The sequence below is a fragment of the Podarcis cretensis genome (genome assembly GCF_951804945.1).
Source record: "Podarcis cretensis genome assembly, chromosome: 1".
In the NCBI taxonomy this organism is placed as follows: domain Eukaryota; kingdom Metazoa; phylum Chordata; class Lepidosauria; order Squamata; family Lacertidae; genus Podarcis; species Podarcis cretensis.
In genome coordinates this window covers 67988405-68008531 of record NC_137170.1, presented here as the reverse complement: position 1 = coordinate 68008531, position 20127 = coordinate 67988405, and the positions used below count along the sequence as shown (strand labels likewise).

The window sequence follows — 20127 nt, the reverse complement described above, 5'->3', positions numbered from 1 at the left end:
ATCTCCACATATCAGATGGAAGATCTTGTCTATGTAAACTACTGCATAGATTCTATGGGGGGTGGGGGGTGGGATGCTGGATAAAGTTATTTTCAAAATGTGGTAGCTAGTAAAAGAGTGATCCTTGAGATGTAAACTAGCCCAAATCAAAAGAAAGGAATATATAGAATCTCTTACATTTAAAATGCCAGAGATCCTTAGGACTCCAGAAGATGTGCTTTTCACATCCATAGACCCTTCAGGTAAAAGGAAGCTTCAAAATGAAGTATAATCTTTGGGGTCCACAATTCAAACTCACAAAACAGGGGCTCCAAAAATCTTCAAGGTACTAACTCCTAATGTCTGGATTATGTTATGCTAACACCAAAGCTAGTTTTCCAGCTGTACAATTTTCCAAACGAATGGTTTTTTAAAAAACAACAACAACATGTAAATTATGTTCTAAATCTGCCAAATCTCTAATTTGGCAGACTTTATGTCCTTTTCAAGTTGCTCAAACCCTCTAGTGGCTGCTCACATCGAAAAAGAACCATATGAATAAACCATAAGGGGAATGATTTATGCTTAAAAATAACAAATTCCATGCTTTGTCTTAAAAAGAATAAAACATTTCCCTTGCCAGTTCTGCTTGAACACAGTTTCTACCACAAGAAGCTCCCCCCGTCCACACACAAAAAACATATTGTGATGAAGTTATTTGACAGTGTTGCTGCTAGCCAAACAACAAATGCAACCCAGGTCACATATTTCATGGGCAGTCTGGACTCAACAGATACAAATAGGAGAAGGAAAGTCAACTGTTGCGAAGTTTCCAACCATTCTGCAAATTTGGCTTATTGTAATGCTCGCATAATCTTGCCTTTCTTTCAGCCTGAAGCTAACATTCAGTTTTCAAATAACTTCTAAGTTTCAGTAGAAGAATTTCACTGGGGATAGGAGCACTCAGAGTTGACGTGAGTTGGTTCCATAGCTGAGGGTACAACATCTCCTTTGCATGCAGAAGATCCCAGGTTCAGTTCCTAGCATCTGCAAAGCAGGGCTGGGAAACACACCTGTCTGAAGCATTGGACAGGTGCTACTCATCAGTATAGATGGTTGTTGTTTAGTCGTGTCCGACTCTTCATGACCCCATGGACCAGAGCACACCAGGCACTCCTGTCTTCCACTGCCTCCCGCAGTTTGGTCAAACTCATGTTCGTAGCTTTGAGAACACTGTCCAACAATCTCGTCCTCTGTTGTCCCCTTCTCCTTGAACCCTCAATCTTTCCCAACATCAGGGTTTTTTCCAGGGAGGCTTCTCTTCTCATGAGGTGGCCAAAGTATTGGAGCCTCAGCTTCTGAATCTGTCCTTCCAGTGAGCACTCAGGGCTGATTTCCTTAAGAATGGATAGGTTTGATCTTCTTGCAGTCCATGGGACTCTCAAGCGTCTCCTCCAGCACCATAATTCAAAAGCATCAGTTCTTCGGCGATCAGCCTTCTTTTATGGTCCAGCTCTCACTTCCATACGTCACTACTGGGGAAACCATAGCTTCAACTATATGGACCTTGTCAGCAAGGTGATGTCTTTGCTGAGCTCAATAGAGGAATATTGTGACTTGGCATAAGGCAGATTCCTATGTTCTTACCTTTTTCTGGCCTATCATTGCTTTCAGCTTCCCAACCTGTAAGGAGGACTGTCTCCCAAAAAGGGGATGGAGAATGAACACATTCCCAACAGCAATGTATCCTTTGAACAGGACATACACCCTGAATGGTCATGTACTTTCTGACATATGCAAGGCCTCCAAAATAAAAACAGCTAATAGTGCAAACACTTGTTGAGTGCTTAAGGTAGCAGAATTCCACCCTACGCCTTTCAGAAACAACTGCTTTCATAGCAGGATTTTGGGTGGGACGTTTTGAGTGCTTCGGGTTTTTTTATGGTAGCATTGTAGCTTTCACAGATGTGACAATAGCTGAGAAAATGGTGTCCAACATTTGTATGCATTTATGTGGGTGGGCGGAGGCGACAGGAGAGTGGAAGGGGGCGGGGAGGCTTTCTGTAAACCCTATAATTTAGATGTGCACAAAGCTTTACATCCTGGTAGGAAAAAAAATATACATGGTGTTAAGTTTGTGCCAAAAGCAAAAATGATAATTGCTATGTACTGCGCTGCCCCCGCACAACAGTTTAGCACTGTATTATATTGCTAATCATTCTCACTAACAAGTTGCAATGAAGGAAGCTGCTTCCGTTCAACAGGCTTCAGTCTTTTGACTTATACTCAAGAAAACTCATCCGGTTCTCTTTTGACTCAAATTTTTAAATTTTATGCGGCAGCTTTATGTTTCTTCACATTTGTATTACACAGGATGTTGAAAGATTACGACGTTGCCAACCTGCCCCACCGTAAGAAACTCCTCCCAGTATTGTGATCCTAGCTTTTGTGGGACTCTGTAGACAACTGATGAAAAATAAATTTCAACAATTAGCGTGAATTGAATTTCAAAGCAAATCTGCAGACTTTTCTTCAGGTGATTGGCCAATTTTAATGTACCACTAGGCTTCTGCAAGAACAATATGAGGAATTTAGGTAAGTGCCTTACATCAAGTCAGACCACCAGTCCATCTATTTCAGGACTGTCAACTCCAGGATTTTAGGATTTTCCAGCCTACCTGGAGATGCCAGAGACTACCGAGCTACGTATTCATGCTGTGTTCTATGCACCCAGCATATCTAACTGACACTGAGTTGCTTCATAGGCTAGAACAACAGGGATCCATAGCCAGAGTGGATGTTTGTGCTGGTGTGCTAACATTGCACAGTGGACCTAGTTTAAAAGGGAAGCTGCGCATGTATAACAGCAGGTGCATAATGCCTTTTTGATTGTTTTGCAGCAAGTCTAAACTGGGCTTGGGGAATTTTGAGGGAAGCAAAAAAAGAAAGAAGAAAGAAATTTGAGATTTCTTAAGCGCAAGTGGTTTCGTGTGCAATTTATTTATTTGAAAGAAATTCAAAGTGGCTAACTATTTTAAAAAAAGAAGTTATAAAACAGAAATCATTTCACAACTCAACCAAATCATAAAGCAAAATATTAGCATACCAGAAGAATCTGCATAACAGCCATCAAAATTAAACATAAAAATATCAGCCAGTGAGGCACTTCCCCAACTTTACAATTCTATGAATTTCCCCCACTCTGTAGGAAGTCTGGAGAAGCCCTTGCACTATGTACGTAAAAAGGGTTTCCATTTCTGCAGTGAATGCACTTCTCCCAGTTTGTGCCTCCAATTATTTGCACATCTAACCACCAACATATATATATTCTGACCATCACACCAGGAAGAAATAATGTGCAATTAGTGCTGAAGATGTTAAAAGTGGTGCAGCCAGCATTCTTGTGCAGCTGAAATGTTGGCATGCAAGCACTGGCTTTTCAAGACAATGCAATGCCCATCCATTTTACATGTGTGGAAATTGATTGGAAAAGCAGGCTGTGTCAGTCATTCTGTGGGCTTCCTGTGGGTATCCAAAAATGTAGGGGGGAAATACAGAGAACTGTGAAAACAAAGAGGCACTGCCTCAGGCATTGGTGACCAACATCACAGAGACCAAACTAAGTCTCCCCCCACAAACACCAGTGGTGTTACAGACAGTGGCCCTTCTGTCTTCTCCCTTAAGAGCAATTGATAACCCATGTCTATGTCCAGAATATAAAGCACATGCATCTTTCTATAAGCACATGATGCTGCTGTTACTTGTTGGGGGAGGTTTTGAAATTTACTGCTGCATTTTGATGGTATAAGGCTTTGATCAGAGCTGTTGGCTGCTGTTTTATATTGGGCTTTTATTGCAGAGTGTTTTAATTTTGTTAATAGCTTTTAAAATTGTTGTTACCCACCCTGGGATTATCAAAGTGGTGAAGGGCAGGATATAAATAATAAATAAAATAAAGGAAACAATATATTGCCTCCAGGCCATTGCCTTTAAAATGACACTTTGTGGAAACCTCACTGCAAATCAGTTGAACAGTTTTAGGGCCTTTCACATAACCACTGAAAATTACAGAGGATAGGGAGGGGGAGCCAGAGACACTGATCTGATTTTCATGTTATGGTAACCCAAACTATAGCTTACCAAGAGCACACGAGTGTGCTGGTTCCCAGAAAGCAGCTTACACCCACTTTGCTCCCACCGCCAACCCAGTGCTTTTAGATCAGGGCTCCATGACAACTAAGCCAAGGTTTGGTTTAGTGTGTCATCTGAACATGGGATTGTGGTGAAGTTCTTGCCTCCTTAACCATCATCTACCAAGGCAAGAACAACATTAACTGATAAATCACTGATCATGGATGGCATCCACCTGAGATGTTATGTGGGTGAATGCCACCAATGTTGACTATTCTAAGTGAGAAAACATCCCTCTGCCTGGAATAGGGAACACAACGTCAGTTTTTGGGACTGTCTCCCCTTTCCTAAATTTTATTCTGCTCCCAAGGAAGAGCTATAGCTCACAATATGTAAAGTAACTAATTACACAATAAATAGCTGATATTATCTGTGGTTGTCCATTCCCCCGTCCCTATCTAACTTTTTTTCAAGACCTGTAAATGCTTTGTGAACCACCTCTTGTCCATCATTGAAGATCTGCTCACAATTGGTAGTCTGGTAGTCTGGTGTGTTCTGCCTCTGATCATGCTATCCAGTTGCCAATGGAAGTAAAGGGAAGAGACTTTCCTAAAGATGACCTGTACCATGAGAGTCTTGCAAGGGGAGTCTCCCATACTGCTGACTGGCAAGCAGGCCTGGTTCAACGATACCCTCACCCTAGCAATTGACCTTCCTGTGGTAATTTTCTCATACCTAGAACCCCTTGCATGAGTCAGGGCCGTCATGAAGTGAGTCTCTCTGTTCCTATGGTCAACTACCAATGGTGTGAAGAGTAGACAGCAAAGTCCAATATGTTATGGCTCCAACTCACTTAGTTCAACTAAGTGATATGTTTGGGGCTGATGGTAATTGAAGAAAACTCTCCCTGTGGGTGCTGATCCCTGTGATGGGTGTAACATATAGCCTAGTTATGTTATGGGAGTGTATGACAGAGACAAGAGAGCTGATAGTAGGTATCCCATGCTGCAATTCTGCCCAGTAACTGACTAGGGCTCAGAGAGGCTTCTGTTACTTAGCCCCAGCCATTTGGTAACAACTGGAATACATGCTGCCAAGATCTTTCCTGTGGTTGCACTAAGAACAAGCAATTTCATCAACGCTGCAAACTCTTCAGCGGGTTTAAAAATCTTGGTCATTTGAATCTGTATTGTGTCTTTAGGGTGTGCCAGCTACCTTGAGTGGCAATGACAAAAAATACATAATTTAAGAAATAAAAGACAAATCTGATGTTATACACACACATTTACACACACCGCCATGCTGTTGGCTCATATAAGTGAGACATGAAAAAGCACCACAACTTAATAAAGTACACTATATTCAGCAAGGTTTCAACAAAATGTTTGAACCATAAACTGACTTACTTCAAAATCACACAGCCCGTGCCCAAAGGAGGCGCCGTCCAAAAGACCTGAATGCGGGTCCTTCTCCTCGGTGTACTCTCAGTAACAGCCACAGGGCAATTACTCATGAACTGTGTCTCTTCTTCATCTATAATCTAAAGAAACATAACAAAAATATATTTCATTACAATCATCCACATCATAGTGTCTGAAAAGGCTGGATGCTATACAAAAATATACCATATGTATATATGATATAATGATTAGGAATGGGCCATATTAGCTACTAAAAAAAATCTTGGTATAACCTCATCCCTTGAAATTCCAGGAGTTGGTTTTCTTTTAAATTCAGGAGAGCCACAGAAAATCCAGCATGTGGGTTGGGGAACTCTGCAAAGACTCTAGGCCTTGACATAAGTTAAATGAGCTATGTTAACCCTGGGTGGAATCCAAGTGATGTCACTGTGTTCACATGATGGCTTTGATCCAGTGACCACATCTGCTGATAGAAGAAGACAAAAAGTGGGACCTGCAAGGATCAGAGAAATCAGAAAAAACTTTCCCTTCCTCTTAAGAACCTAAGAAGAGCCCACTGGATCATGCCAAAGTCACATCTATTCCAGCATCTTGCTCACACGCTGGCCAACCAAATGTCCATGGGAAGCCCACAAACAGACCTGGAGGACAGCAGCAGTCTCCCCACCTGCAATTTCCAGCCACTTGTATTTTAGAGGCATACCACTCCAACAGTAGAAGTAGAACACAGCTATCAGTGGGCATGTTCACTGGAATAAAATCTGTTCTGTGAATGCAAAGGCACAAGTAGCATTCCACCTCCTGAGGCCAGCATATAGGGCCTGACTTTGGGGATTCCCAGGATTTTAGAATGATGTGCTCTTTCTGATCCATGACCAGCCTTTGGGTAACTCCCCATCCCAACTGAGAAAGAATCAAATCAAAGTGACCCACTCCCCTTTTTATACCAGTGATACTCCAGTGGAAAATACCTTAAATCTACTGCAATTTTGGGGGGAGATAGGACAAAAAATGGTTTTCTACACTTATGCAAGTATACATTTATGTGAAACACAAATAATAAATAGAACTAGGTTTATTTTCTCCTATATGTTGATTTAGACAGGATAGTTGTTTTGTTTATATCACAGGTTATTTTCAAATATCAGCTGTGCTAGGCAAAAGAAGAGAAAATAAAACCAAGTAAGGAGAAAGGGGGGGGGAGAAACAATCACCACCTATATAAATAGTAGGTACAGAAAAGCTGGTCTTTAATGTGCCATTGATTTAAGGCTAAGTTCACCTTGATAATTACAGGAAGAAAATAATAAAGCATATATTGCTTCCGCTATTATGTGGCAAGAATAGTAGCATGGCAGAGGAGTAATGTTTCATCAAACTGCACCATAAAATTCTGCTAAATTCAAGGTCTTATAATAGCACCAATAAGATATAAATCATATTATCATCCCTCTTGGCACCCTTGGCTTCCAGATATCAGTGTCTGGGTCAAGGTGTATAAATCCTCCTTCATTCTTAAGGCTGAATGGAGGGGAAACAAGAGGGAGAAGTCAGCTTACATTCACCATGAATACAAGATCTAACAAAGATTTTCAGCTTCTGAAACTCTGGGACTATAGAAAGTAGTTTCTACACATTTCTTCAATACACCTGTGCTGTCTGAAGTGCACTTGTCTTTATTTGCCTATTGGTTCTAATATTTATATCCCACTGTTGGACATGGATTTCAAGGTGACTAACAATCAACATCAATCAAACCATTTTATGTTTATTTTACAATAAAGACAGCAATAATAATACAGCAAGAAGCAATTAAAAGCAATGAAAATCAGATGAGTAAGAGCAATACAACAAAGGTAGAAACAAAAGAGCCCAGCACACATCTTGAAAAAATGAAAACGAAAACTGTAGAAAAGCCCAAGAGAACAGGATGGATCCTGCACATCACCTAAAATATAGCAATGGAGGTGTCAAATCTATGGCACCCTTGCGCTTAGGGATGGAGGGCCATATTTTGGATGCCACCTCTGAGAAGGCCCATCCTCTCCCTAATCCAGCGATTCTCAACCTGTGGGTTCTCAGATGTTGTTGTACTACAACTCCCATCATCTCTGAGCTCTGGCTTTGCTAGCTAGGGATGATAGGAGTTGTAGTCCAACAATATCTGAGGACCCACAGGTTAAGAACCTAATCTCTGATAATGGGGCTACATGGGGAACCGATTGCCAGTCAAGGCCATGCTGCAAAAGGTCATTCTTCAGTTAACCCCATCCCAGGCCATTTGGAGCTAGCTGTGTTATGGGTTGTGTTATGAAAGTGAAATTAATCCCAGCGTTTGGCAACAAGGGTCTTTCACCATCCCTCATCATTGTTCACGTCCATTATATATATATATAGTGGTACCTCGGTTTAAAAACAGTCCTGTTTATGAACAATTTGGTTTACGAACTCCACAAAACCAGAAGTAGTGTCCTGGTTTGCGAACTTTACCTCGGTCTAAGAACGGAATCCAAATGATCGAAGGGCACTGGCAGTGGGAGGTCTCATTAAGGAAAGCACGTCTCAGTTTAAGAATGGTTTCAGTTTAAGAATGGACTTCTGGAACAGATTAAGTTCGTAAACTGAGGTACCACTGTTTGCTTCCATAGCATGAAGAAACTTTATTCTGGAAACAACCTAAATGGAATCTGGGAAGTCACACGGCCTTCGTTTCCATCTGCAGAATGGGGATAATAATGATCTGTCTTGAAGAGTTGTCATAAAGACTACTGAGATAAAATGGGAAATATTATTGCACTTCCCACTGCCAACAACAGCCATGGTGTGTGTGCGTATGCATGTATTTTTGTACAGAACAGCTGCCTTGGATTACAAATAAAACGGATACTTTTTCTTTATGTTGATGGGCACAGATGTAGTTTTGAGCTTCACAGATTTACTCTTCAGGAAGAATAAGACAGCCCAAGAGACTAATAAACCATCTATTTTGGCTGTTGTAGAAACACATACTCAGTCTCTGCACGGCAAACTTCTTTTGGAAAATCTCATGGTTTACATTGAAGTGCTTGCAGGAACAAAAAGGCCACATGTTCAAATTAATGGAATGACCCCCAGAACATTTTTAAAAGGCTCCTGTGCAGTCTCATGCACTAACTTTATGCCTCTTAAATATCACATGACTGGAAGGAAATACATTCCTGGTAGCTTCATCCCATTTTCTTTTGCCCTTTGTGTTCTGTATAAAAAGGACTGGGATGATGAGTTCCTGCCTCTCAATGCTCACTGCCTCCCAGAGGAGGAAAAATGTTTTCTTTACGCATTTTCTCAAGTTATTTTAAGATGCAATGCTGGATTATGAAAGTCTGAAACAGAGTCAATGTTTTGCTTAATGGACAGGTGCTTGTCCACTCAAAATTTATTTTAGAGTGCTTTGAAGAAGGTTGAGATTCCATACTGATTCTTACAAGAAATTGTTTCAGTTACAGATAGGTAGCCATGTTGGTCTGCCATAGTCAAAACAAAATAAAAAAATTCCTTCCAGTAGCACCTTAAAGACCAACTAAGTTAGTTTTTGGTATGAGCTTTCGTGTGCATGCACACTTCTTCAGATACACTGAAACAGAAGTCACCAGACAGGGGTATTACTCAGAAGGGTGGTGGGATTGGGTGATGGGCAGATAGCTGTGATGAGCCTGTCACTATCACTATCACTATCACTATCACTATCACTATCACTATCACTATCACTATCACTATCACTATCACTATCACTACCACAGCTATCTGCCAATCACCCAATCCCACCACCCTTCTGAGTAATACCCCTCCCCACCTTCTCACTATATAGAAGGGTCTGGTGACTTCTGTTTCAGTGTATCTGAAGAAGTGTGCATGCACACGAAAGCTCATACCAAGAACTAACTTATTTTGTTTTAAGAAATTGATTGTTTTGCTTTTTCTCCCTCTTGCTGAAAGGGGATTTGTGAATGACAGAGTCCACTTACAGAACTGTGACTTTAGATTCCAAAAAGTTCCCAACTTGTACTGACTTTTAAAACTCAGATATCAATGAAGACACACACACACAGAGAGAGAGAGAGAGAGACCCTATACAGTATTTCATGTCAAAGAGAAACACATATTCAGGCAAGGTAACACTAAAAGCATTTCAAATTATTATGTACCTAATGTAGTTTTATGAATTCTGTGGTAGTTCTGTATCTGCTTTAGATGCCCATACTTATTTAATACATAGTCTCATTATGTAAAGTATGGTAATTCAGATTTTGATTACCCATAATCACTGTCTATTTCCTTTGTAACTACACATAAATGTATCCAGCATTCTTATTTAACAGAGCATCTGATTGCCCAAGCATTATGGAAAATGTTATTAATTGTATATTCAAGGTGTAATTTTATATACAAGGAATTATTTCATCATTTTGCCATTAGAGTTACTTTTCTCAGCCTGAGCTATTGCAGTGTGGTACAGCAATTTGAACATCCTGAGACAATGTATGGTATGTTTAATGCACAAAAAGGCTAAGTCAGTAAGGGAAAGGTTGCTCACCTGATTTTGGGGGAGCCCCCTTTCCCTCACAGCCCACCCCATTCAGGAAAGTCCTCCAAACCTGAGGGGAGCCTTTTCCATGGGCTGCTGGGGCTGCCAGGGAGAGAAGGAAGCAGGAAAGTCAACTTTTGTTGCTGTCATTTTGTGCACATTTCTCTGGATTAAACCTACTAATTGTTAGTGTTTTCAGAACTCATAGGGTTAAAGAGTTCTGTGTGACGTCCCTCAATTCCTGTTGTGTGATTCAGAAAAAGGGAGGAGTCGTTCCTCACTGTTCCGTCTCTGCTTCCGAGGGAGACGGTGGCCATGGCTGCTAGCAGCCCAGGAGAATCTGAGAAATGCTGAGAAACGCTGAGCTGTAAATATTCTGCTGTAATAAAAGACTGATAAATATGCACACAAGAGCTTGGTGTGTTTGGATCTTATACACTGAGAAGCAACAGTTTTCCACTGTGTTTTTACTCTGCAAGGCGAAACCGGAGAGACGCAGGTCGGCGCAGCTTGGCTGAGGAGCGTGCCGGACCGCTATAAACTGCAGCTAATTGGGGTCGTAAACCAATTAAGCTTAATTTTCTAACACTAATTAGATGCCTTTTGTGTTTTAATCTTGTATTTTTATGCTGCAAAACATCCTGAGATCTTTGGATGAAGGGTGGTAAAAAAATTTAAAATAATAATAATAATAATAATAATAATACTTTGTTCTTCTTCTTGTTGTTGTTGTTAAAAAAATAGATCAGGGTCCCCAACCCACAACTCTGGAGGTCTAAAGGAACTGTTATGGGCACCACAAAATACTTATTTTACAGAAGAAAATTTGGTCAGGCCCTTCCAAATGCCAAGCAAAAAAACCTGTATGTACTCCCTGCAAACAAATGAAACATGGACTAAAAAGAGTCCAGCTCCCTCCCAAAAAAAATATAGCAGCAACAACAACAATTTGATTACTTATGCTTTGTCCATCTGGCTGGGTTGCCACTCTGAGTGGCTTACAACACATATGAAAACGTAATAAAATGTCAAACATTAGAAACTTCCCTATAAAGGGATGCCTTCAGATGTCTTCTAAAAGTTGTGTAGTTCTTTATCTCCTTGACATCTGATGGGAGAGCATCCTGGTTCCCCACTTTTCACAGTGAGGGAACCGCCAAAAGGCCCTCGGAGCTGCAGCTCAGAGTCCAGGCTCCTTCAGGTATACAGGGCTGAGGTCATTTGAAGCTTTAAATGTCAGCACCAACATTTGTGCTCGGAAACATACTGGGAGCCAGTGTAGATCCTTTAGGACTGGTATTCTATGGTCCCAGTGGCCACTCCCCACCAACCAACCACCCTACAGACAACCACCACAAAATGCAAACATTCAATTTCTAAAATATTAATAAAAATAGGGAGGGGGGCTTAGCAGGTGCCAGGGTGTGTGGGTCTGAGGGTGCCAGTCATGACCATTGCACTATATAAACAAGCATATAAAATACCACCACCCTCTTTCAAAGGGACTGCTCACAATATTTTTTTTCATCAAAGCTACAGGTGGACAATGGAATGGGAAGACAAAGATAGAGATTTAAAAGTGCAGACACAAACACAGTAAATGCATGAGTTTCTTAGGGGGTTGAAATAATGATTCAAACAACCTTGGGAATGGAGTAAGCTGGGGAAAGATATTTAACAAGATCATAAACATACAATTTAGTCAGAATCCTGCACTGCTGAACATAAAATTTTGATATGGTTTTTCATTTTTCTTTTAGTACAATCAGCTTGCCTAGAGTGTTTAGTTTTGCAGATTGCAGCAGGAAATATCCATCTACAAGATTTATGCTGATTCCCCTTGGCTCCGATCTAAACTTTCACGCTTACTTGTAGCTCTTATGCAGCAGTTACAAACAACAGGTTTAAGCTGCAAGCATGAAGAAACTGGCCAGAGCAATGGTCTGGATCATCATGGGACATCATGAGAAGTACTCAAACTCAGAACTCATATAAATATAATGCCTGCTCAAAGGACTGTCAGGTGATACAGCTTTTGTTAGGCACTTCACTTCTTGTAAGGAGATGATAGATAGATGATGATGATGATGATGATAGATGATAGATAGATAGATAGATGATAGATAGATAGATAGATAGATAGATAGATAGATAGATAGATATAGATAGATAGATAGATGATAGATAGATAGATAGATAGATGAGGATAGATAGATAGATAGATGATTGATGATAGATAGATAGATAGATAGATAGATAGATGATAGATAGATAGATAGATAGATAGATAGATGATAGATAGATAGATGATAGATAGATGATAGATAGATAGATAGATAGATAGATAGATAGATAGATAGATGATAGATGATAGATAGATAGATAGATAGATAGATAGATAGATAGATAGATAGATAGATGATAGATAGATAGATAGATAGATATAGATGATATAGATATAGATATAGATATATACAGTGGTACCTTGGGTTAAGTACTTAATTCGTTCCAGAGGTCTGTTCTTAACCTGAAACTGTTCTTAACCTGAGGTACCACTTTAGCTAATGGGGCCTCCCACTGCTGCCACGCCGCCGGAGCACGATTTCTGTTCTCATCCTGAAGCAAAGTTCTTAACCTGAAGTACTATTTCTGGGTTAGCGGAGTGTGTAACCTGAAGCATATGTAATCCGAGGTACCACTGTATCTGTATATATATTCTGAAGGTTCTTCCTCTCCATTGAAATGATGCTTGTTGACTTAAATCAATTGAAACTTGAGCCTGCTCATTAAACTAGGGATTACCAGTGTGGCATATGCAGGTGCAAGGTTGCCTTTTAGTTTGCCTATGATGGCATCCACAAAAGCCCTCAATAAATATCTCCCCAAGAATCCATAAGGCATGAGAGGATGTTCTCTCTTCCTGCTCAGTTCCTATTTTCAATACAGTCGTACCTTGGTTTTCAAACAGCTTAGTTCTCAAACATTTTGGCTCCCGAACGTCGCAAACCCAGAAGTGAGTGTTCCGGGTTGTGAACTATTTTTTGAAGCCGAACGTCTGATGGGGCTTCCGCAGCTTCCAATTGGCTGCAGGAGCTTCCTGCAGCCTATCTGAAGCTGCGCTTGGATTTCCAAACTTTTTGGAAGTCGAACGGACTTCCAGAGCGGATTCCTTTAGACTTCCAAGGTACGGCTGTATCTTGGCCTATCCTACATTGGGCATACTCTCTTAAACATGCCCAATTTTCAATTGATGCTGGGATTGAATACCATTCTGCACAGAAAAGAGGGGCAAAGAGCTTCTCTCTGTGAGCAACCTTGGTGGTGGCTGATGTAGGTTGCCTTTCCCCTCCAGTGATGGGAGGAGCTGGCTGATGGGGGAGCATTTCTCCACTGTTATGTGATCCTCAGGAATGTCTGCTTGCTTGCCCAATTCCATTGCCAGTTCCATGGCTCTTCAAAAGGAAAGCCAAGGGGGTGAGGGCAGACTTTGGCCCCCTGAGCAAGGACAAAGTGCTCTTTTGGCAGGTTACAAGCAGCGAGAGATGCTTTGGGTACCAATGCCCCTTCAAAAGGAATACTCATCTAAGGGAGTTTCACCCTTTATCTACCCGTACGTCATTCTTGTGCTGGGAAAAATATATATTACTTTCTCCAGGCTTTGGGAAAAATAATTTGGATTTGGATTTAAATCTGCTGATGGAATGCTTTAAAAATTATGTCTTTTTACTTCTACTGTTTTAATTAATGTTGATTGCTTTAATTGGTTTTATTGTTAACTGCCGGAAAGTATTACCTCTTAAGGGCAAGACACAGGCATATTTAAATAAAGAAATAACAGTAAATACATAGTCCCAAAGCCTTTCTCATTGCAATCATGCAGTATGGCACGTTATGCAAGGCACAGTTATATAAAAAAAAAGGAGAGAAGAAAAAGCTAGAGAAAATTTAAATTCTTCGACTTCCGGGTCAGCGCCATCGGTAGATGGCGGAGTTCCTCCGACCAGAGGAACGGGCTCCGTGAAAATTGGGTCTTCCCGCTGCAGCGAAGTCGGGGACCCGCTAGAAATCCCAGGCGGAGAAGCCTGGGAACGTGGGGTTCGGCAGAGCACCAAGAGCGCCTCCCCCACTCGCGGGGAAACCCCTCTTTGGGGCTCCGGAGCGGAGTGGGGTGAGCAGCGCAGTGCTGCGAACCGATTGCTACTTTCACGGAGGGAAGCCGCACAGCCATCACCGGAGAGCGCTGACTTTTTCCTGATGACAATTGGACTCTAAACAAGTACCCGTGAGTAAAAACGGAAGATTTGATTAAGAAATTTATGAATTAGGCAACGAAGCGGGAAGGTCTAAACAGGAAGTCCGCCTTCCGCTTTTTGTAAATAGACTGAAGCAAAGACCTTGCAAGCTAAATAGCCTGGAAAGCTGATTTAAAGATTGAAATTTCCTGCATTTACAACCAATAAAACCCCCTTGAAAGCAGGAGAAAAGGGGGGGGGGGAATTTGATCGTCTAAGCCTGCAGAGAGAGAGTAAAGGAATATAAGTTTCCACCGTCCTAAACCTGGGGACGGGGTGTCAGGACAGAAATTGTTGGAGATGTCCATTGATTGAAAGCGGAACATCTTGACAGATAGTAAAAAAGAAAAGAAAAACAAATTAACTTCAACGCTGCTTTCTGCATTTTTGTACTTTAAGGAAACAAAGTATTTGAAAATCGAAAGTAAATTTCCCTTTGTTGGATACAGTTTAAAGATGGTCGTAAATAGAAATTGTGTCCCCTAGAGGGAGCTTGTCAGTTTGTTGCTGCAGTTTACAAGGAAACTTTACAGTTTTGAGAATCAGACCGTGGGACCAGTTACTTGACCTTGAACAGAAATGTGCTGGGAGGAAGCTCTGGTGTCCGCCCTTGGCAAAACAAATGCTATGCTGAAGCAGTTGCACGAGAAAATGACCTTGATGAATGAAAAGTTGGACTGTATGACTGCTGTAGCCAGTGAATATGAACTAACAGGAAACAAAGATAAAGAAATCCTACAGCAACCAACTCAGGAAACTGGCTTGACAGGGCAAGATTGCACCTCAAATGATACAAATAGGGAGATCCAAAGTCCTGCATGACCAAAAGCCGCAGTATTGGAAGATTGAACTTGGAGTGTGTTTGGAAGTGTCTGGAGTCAAGGAAGCTCTTAGCCCTGGTGGGACTGTGAAACAACTTGACAACTATTTTTGGAATAACTATTTTTTGGATTACAAAATTAATCTAGGGGAGTGGGACTCTGGGGAATGGGTTAGCTTGATGAAAGAAGATGGAGATTACTACCGGTTGGAATTCCCTGGAGACCCACCCCTCAAGGAGAAAGGGAAGAAACTACAAAAGAAACCAGCAAGGGACAGGGAAGGGTGCAAGGATAAACAGGAACAAGAAAATCCGCAGAGGGGGCCTAGAAGAGACTCAAGGGCCTCGGACATTAGAACACCAGATTGATGGACTGGATGTAACGGTTAGAAAGGACTGACATAACCCGAGACCAGGAAAAAGGGACATTGGATAAAAATAGAGGAAAGTTTGCAAAAAAGAGAATTTCTTTCTATATTTGGAATTAGTGTAATACTAATGAAATATCAGGGAATATGCTGGAAAGGAACTAATTGGTTTTAGTAGAAAGGTTTGAAGGAGTTATGTATAAATATGGTTTAAATTTTGAAATTTTATGGTTTTTAAGGTAAGATAAGGTTAAAGAAATTAATGGTAAATTGAATAACAGAATATTGTTAAGATAAATTATTTAAATAAAAATTGAGAAACATGGGAAGAATTTGCTGAAATAATGAATTAAGTTAGAATACAAAAAGGGAGGTGTGAGGAGGTCTAAGAAACAAGCAAATGAAAGGTTGTAATTTGGATTTGGATTTTTCTTTTTATCTATGTTTTTTATTCTTTTTTTCTCTTTTGTTGTTGTATTTTCCTGTTTTTTTTCTTCTTTTTTCATCCTTTTTTATATGTTTATGTATTTTTGAAATTTTGAATAAATATCATTTTTTTAAAAAAATAAATAAATTAAATTCTTCCTTTCTCAAGCTCTCAGGCAACTATTAGCATATTTCCCTGTATTAAAGTAATAGGTTCTTTCCAGAGCTGTCAAGTCGTGTTGCAAAGGTTCTCGTAATGTCTCTCTTTCTCACCACTTCTTCTGTTGCACATTTCTCTCCATTCAGTCACTTCATTCTCCAATGGTGTTGGCAAATGTCTCCTGAAGAGGCAAAGTGTTAACTGGTGGGGGTTCACCATATCGCCCCAAATCTCAGGATTCTACTACAGTTATTTGTAGTTTACCAAAATGGATTGCAATGCAATGCTAGCTCCCAGGTTTGGAGGCTTTTCAGTCACAAACATTATGCTGCCCCATAGCTCTTTACAGCCCAATTTAACTGCTGCCCTACTGCTTACACAGGTTGTGGCAATGCGGACGTCACTCAGATCCCTACGCCTCTCTATGCAGAAGTAAATCCCATTGTTTTCAACTGTGGGTAGGACTGCAGCCTTTCTGTTTCCATTAAACAGCTTCCCATTGTAATGCATTCCTTTAGTAATTCTGACAGGTAAACATACAGTTTAGGGATGAATTTTAAGCCCAGCCCAGTGGGACTTTATAGCACAACAGGCTGACTGTTGCTTCTGTACACCTGCCACACACAACAGCTAGGACAGGAGGTGCTGTGGGGGCATGGATTGGGCCCAATGCTGTCCATGATGGCAGCAGGGCCAGCTTGGGATCCAGTGGGTCCTGGTCTGGCTTAGTCCTGTCTCAGCCCCAGGAATCAGGTCTTTCTGCTGACTCCCACTGACAGAGATCCTGCCAGCAGCACTTCTTCCTGACCACATATTTGGTGGGCGGAAAGGGGAGTTTTGCCCCAACAAAGTAACTCTGCAAGCTGTGTCAAAAACAACAACAACAACCCAGACCAATGCAAAGGCATTTGGATTGTTCTGTCAGTAAACTACAAAGGCAGTGCAACCCTATTCATGCTTTGACGAAGTGAGTCCCTCGACAATCAGTGGGGCTTATTCCCTGGTAAGTATGTTTAGGGCTGAAGCCTTTTAGGGCTAGCAACTAATCTATGTTGGAAATCAATATTTATTCATATTTGGAAAGAAATATTTTCAGCAAAAGATTTGAGAGCTGACCAAGAAAATTGTTGCTAGTACTTCTTATCATGTAGTTATTTTATTTTTTTATCATAGTAAAGATAAAGAAATTGAAAACATGCTCAGCCCTTTTCCCATTGCACAGATCAGGGAACTAGCCCCAGTTGACCCTATCTCCCTCTGGAGCTACCCTGTTCTGCAAAAGTGAGCAAACTCCTCTTTTAAACCAGGCCAAGGTTTCAATGTGAAGCTTGCCTGCAGTTCTTCATCTTTTTTTTCTTCCAACACTAGTCGGCCTGTCCCTGAAAAGCCCTGCAATAAGATACATACTAAACATACTAAGCTCTGTGGAAAATACTGTAGTGTAGAGTTGACACATGATACTAGTATGAGGTTGCTTTCACCAATTACATCCCCCCTTGGCCTGCCTTGCTTTGCCTGCTGGCTTTGTAGACATCACATTATAGATAGTCCTGTGGAGCTGAGTTTGCCTATATTGTGGAGTACGCAGTGGGGACCACTTTGTCCATCCTGGAGCAGGGGGCACAGGGAGTGCATGTGTAGATGCACATCACAAAACAGAGCTTAAAAGCCTGCACTATCCCTCACTCTGAGGAAGGTGGTCCTTCTTTAGAGTAAGGCATTCTGGGTAAGGTGGCCCAGCAAACTGCCTGCATTGTATTTATTTATTTATTCATTCATTCATTCATTCCCTGCCCATCTAGCTGGGTTTCCCCAGCTACTCTGGGCAGCTCCCAACAGAATATTAAAAACACGATAAAACATCAAACATTAAGAACCTCCCTAAACGGCTTCCTTCAGATGTTTTCTAAAAATCAGATAGTTGTTTGTTTCCTTCACACCTGATGGGATGGCATTCCACAGGGAGGGTGCCACTACCGAGAAGGCCCTCTGCCTGGTTCCCTGTAACGTTGCTTCTCACAGTGAGGGAACCAGCAGAAGACCCTTGAAGGAGGTCCTCAGTGTGCAGGCTGAATGATGGGGGTGGAGATGCTCCTTCAGCTATACTGGGTCAAGGCTGTTTAGGACTTTAAAGGTCACTTTGAATTGTGCTTGTAATTGTGCCATTTTGCCAAAGGCAGCTAGTAAAATTGATTGTGAAGGAAGCATGGTGGGTGAGGAAAGGAGGGGGAGAAGTGGCAGTGGTGGAAGAGGCAACACAACCCTTTGTCACCTCATATTTAAAAGAAAGCTGCAGTCCCTGCTTGGCTTGGCTGCCTGGGTGCTGTGTGGGGCCCTGAATGTGCACCTCTTAAATCTGGCCCCAGTGACGTCTCTGCTTACTCTACATTAACCCCAAAATGTTGGAGTTTAGACAGGATAGTATCAACTAAAGCAACAGGTTGGTTACAACAGGGCAGTGGGACAGGGACCCATAATTAAAGTGGGCTTGCACAGGGGTCTAAAATTTATTCACTCCAATGATTTATCAGTACTTTCACTCAAACATCCATTAGAATGTCATAGTTGCCTTTCTGTTGTGCGAATGTTATTTCTCCAGGGTGGAACCTACATACGCAGAATAAGGAAATATCCCTTTCATTCATTTTAGCCCATCCTTTTCCTTTCAGAATTTCAAGACACCACCATTTCTTCTAGCAATGTCTTGCAATTGTGCTTAATAGATCATAACAAAAGAAACACCGTCGTACTCTATGAATGAACATTACGGCAAGAATATACACTGCTGTGTGGATGTAAGAAAACAAATCTGAATGAGTGCTGTTGCTTTAACTGCATGCTGTATGTGATTGATATTTGTTCCTTCGGTAACATAATACTGTTGCCGACTTTATAAATCACCAGGGAACTCAAGTGACATATTGTGGGAGATAAGACCTATTTATCCAAAGAGGCACTGTATTACCTCACCATCCCAGAGCCATAACTCTTGACACCACCCTTAGGCAAAACAAATCCAGCTCCTCTAACTTCTTTTGTTCCTCTGCTTTACCCACGCTCCCTGGGTTTTAATACCACAAGCTAATAGCTCTTGGGAAATAAAAGCAAACTAAAGTGTAATGGGTAGTGAAATCAATTGACAAATAAAGTCAATTTGCTAAAGAAAAATAAAATGAAATAAGGAGTGCCAATGGAGGTGAATATTAAGAGCAAAGATTGAGAACAAGAGCTGCCATGTACACAGAATCACTCACACCAGGGATCCTTAGTGCTCATCTACATTTATACCTATATATAATAATCAAAACTCTTACAAAATGAGTATACCTACAGCTCAGAGCCATTTCCCACATGCAGGAGGAACTTGGATTTTTGACTCAGCAGGTTATGTTTACATGTAAAAATAATTACAGGGAGAGTAGCGAGAATAGAGGTGCTGTAAACAATAAATGCTTATTATTATGTTAGTATAGGTAAAGGGACCCCTGACCATTAGGTCCAGTCTCGAACAACTCTGGGGTTGAGGCGCTCATCCTGCTTTATTGGCTGAGGGAGCCGGCGTACAGCTTCTGGGTCATGTAGCCAGCATAACTAAGCCACTTCTGGCAAACCAGAGCAGCACACGGAAACGCCGTTTACCTTCCCACCAGAGCGGTACCTATTTATCTACTTGCACTTTGACATGCTTTCGAATTGCTAGGTTGGCAGGAGCAGGGACCAAGCAACGGGAGCTCACCCCGTCATGGGGGATTCAAACCGCCAACCTTCTGATCGGCAAGTCCTAGGCTCTGTGGCTTAACCCACAGCACCAACCATGTACCTACACATTTCAGCTTGCTATAAAAAGTAGAATAAGCCACATTTTTTTAATGTAAAAAGTTTTCAAATACAATAGTTTATTTCAACAGAACCTCCACTGTCAACATATTTTCATCAGCATAAAATGCTCATGGCTAAAATCAGTAA

General features: G+C 41.2%; 1 protein-coding gene across 2 annotated transcripts in view; it reads right to left on the bottom strand.

The window, feature by feature from the left end:
* Positions 1-20127, bottom strand: part of SPON1 (spondin 1) — a 277173-nt gene that overhangs the window by 211078 nt on the left and 45968 nt on the right. For both annotated transcript variants that reach the window (XR_013835950.1, XM_079966220.1), the window contains exon 3: positions 5517-5650. Coding sequence is in view for 1 of the 2 variants with exons in the window: in XM_079966220.1 (XP_079822346.1) it covers positions 5517-5650 (134 nt within the window). In the remaining variant the exon portion in view is untranslated. The remainder of the gene's footprint in view (positions 1-5516; positions 5651-20127) is intronic.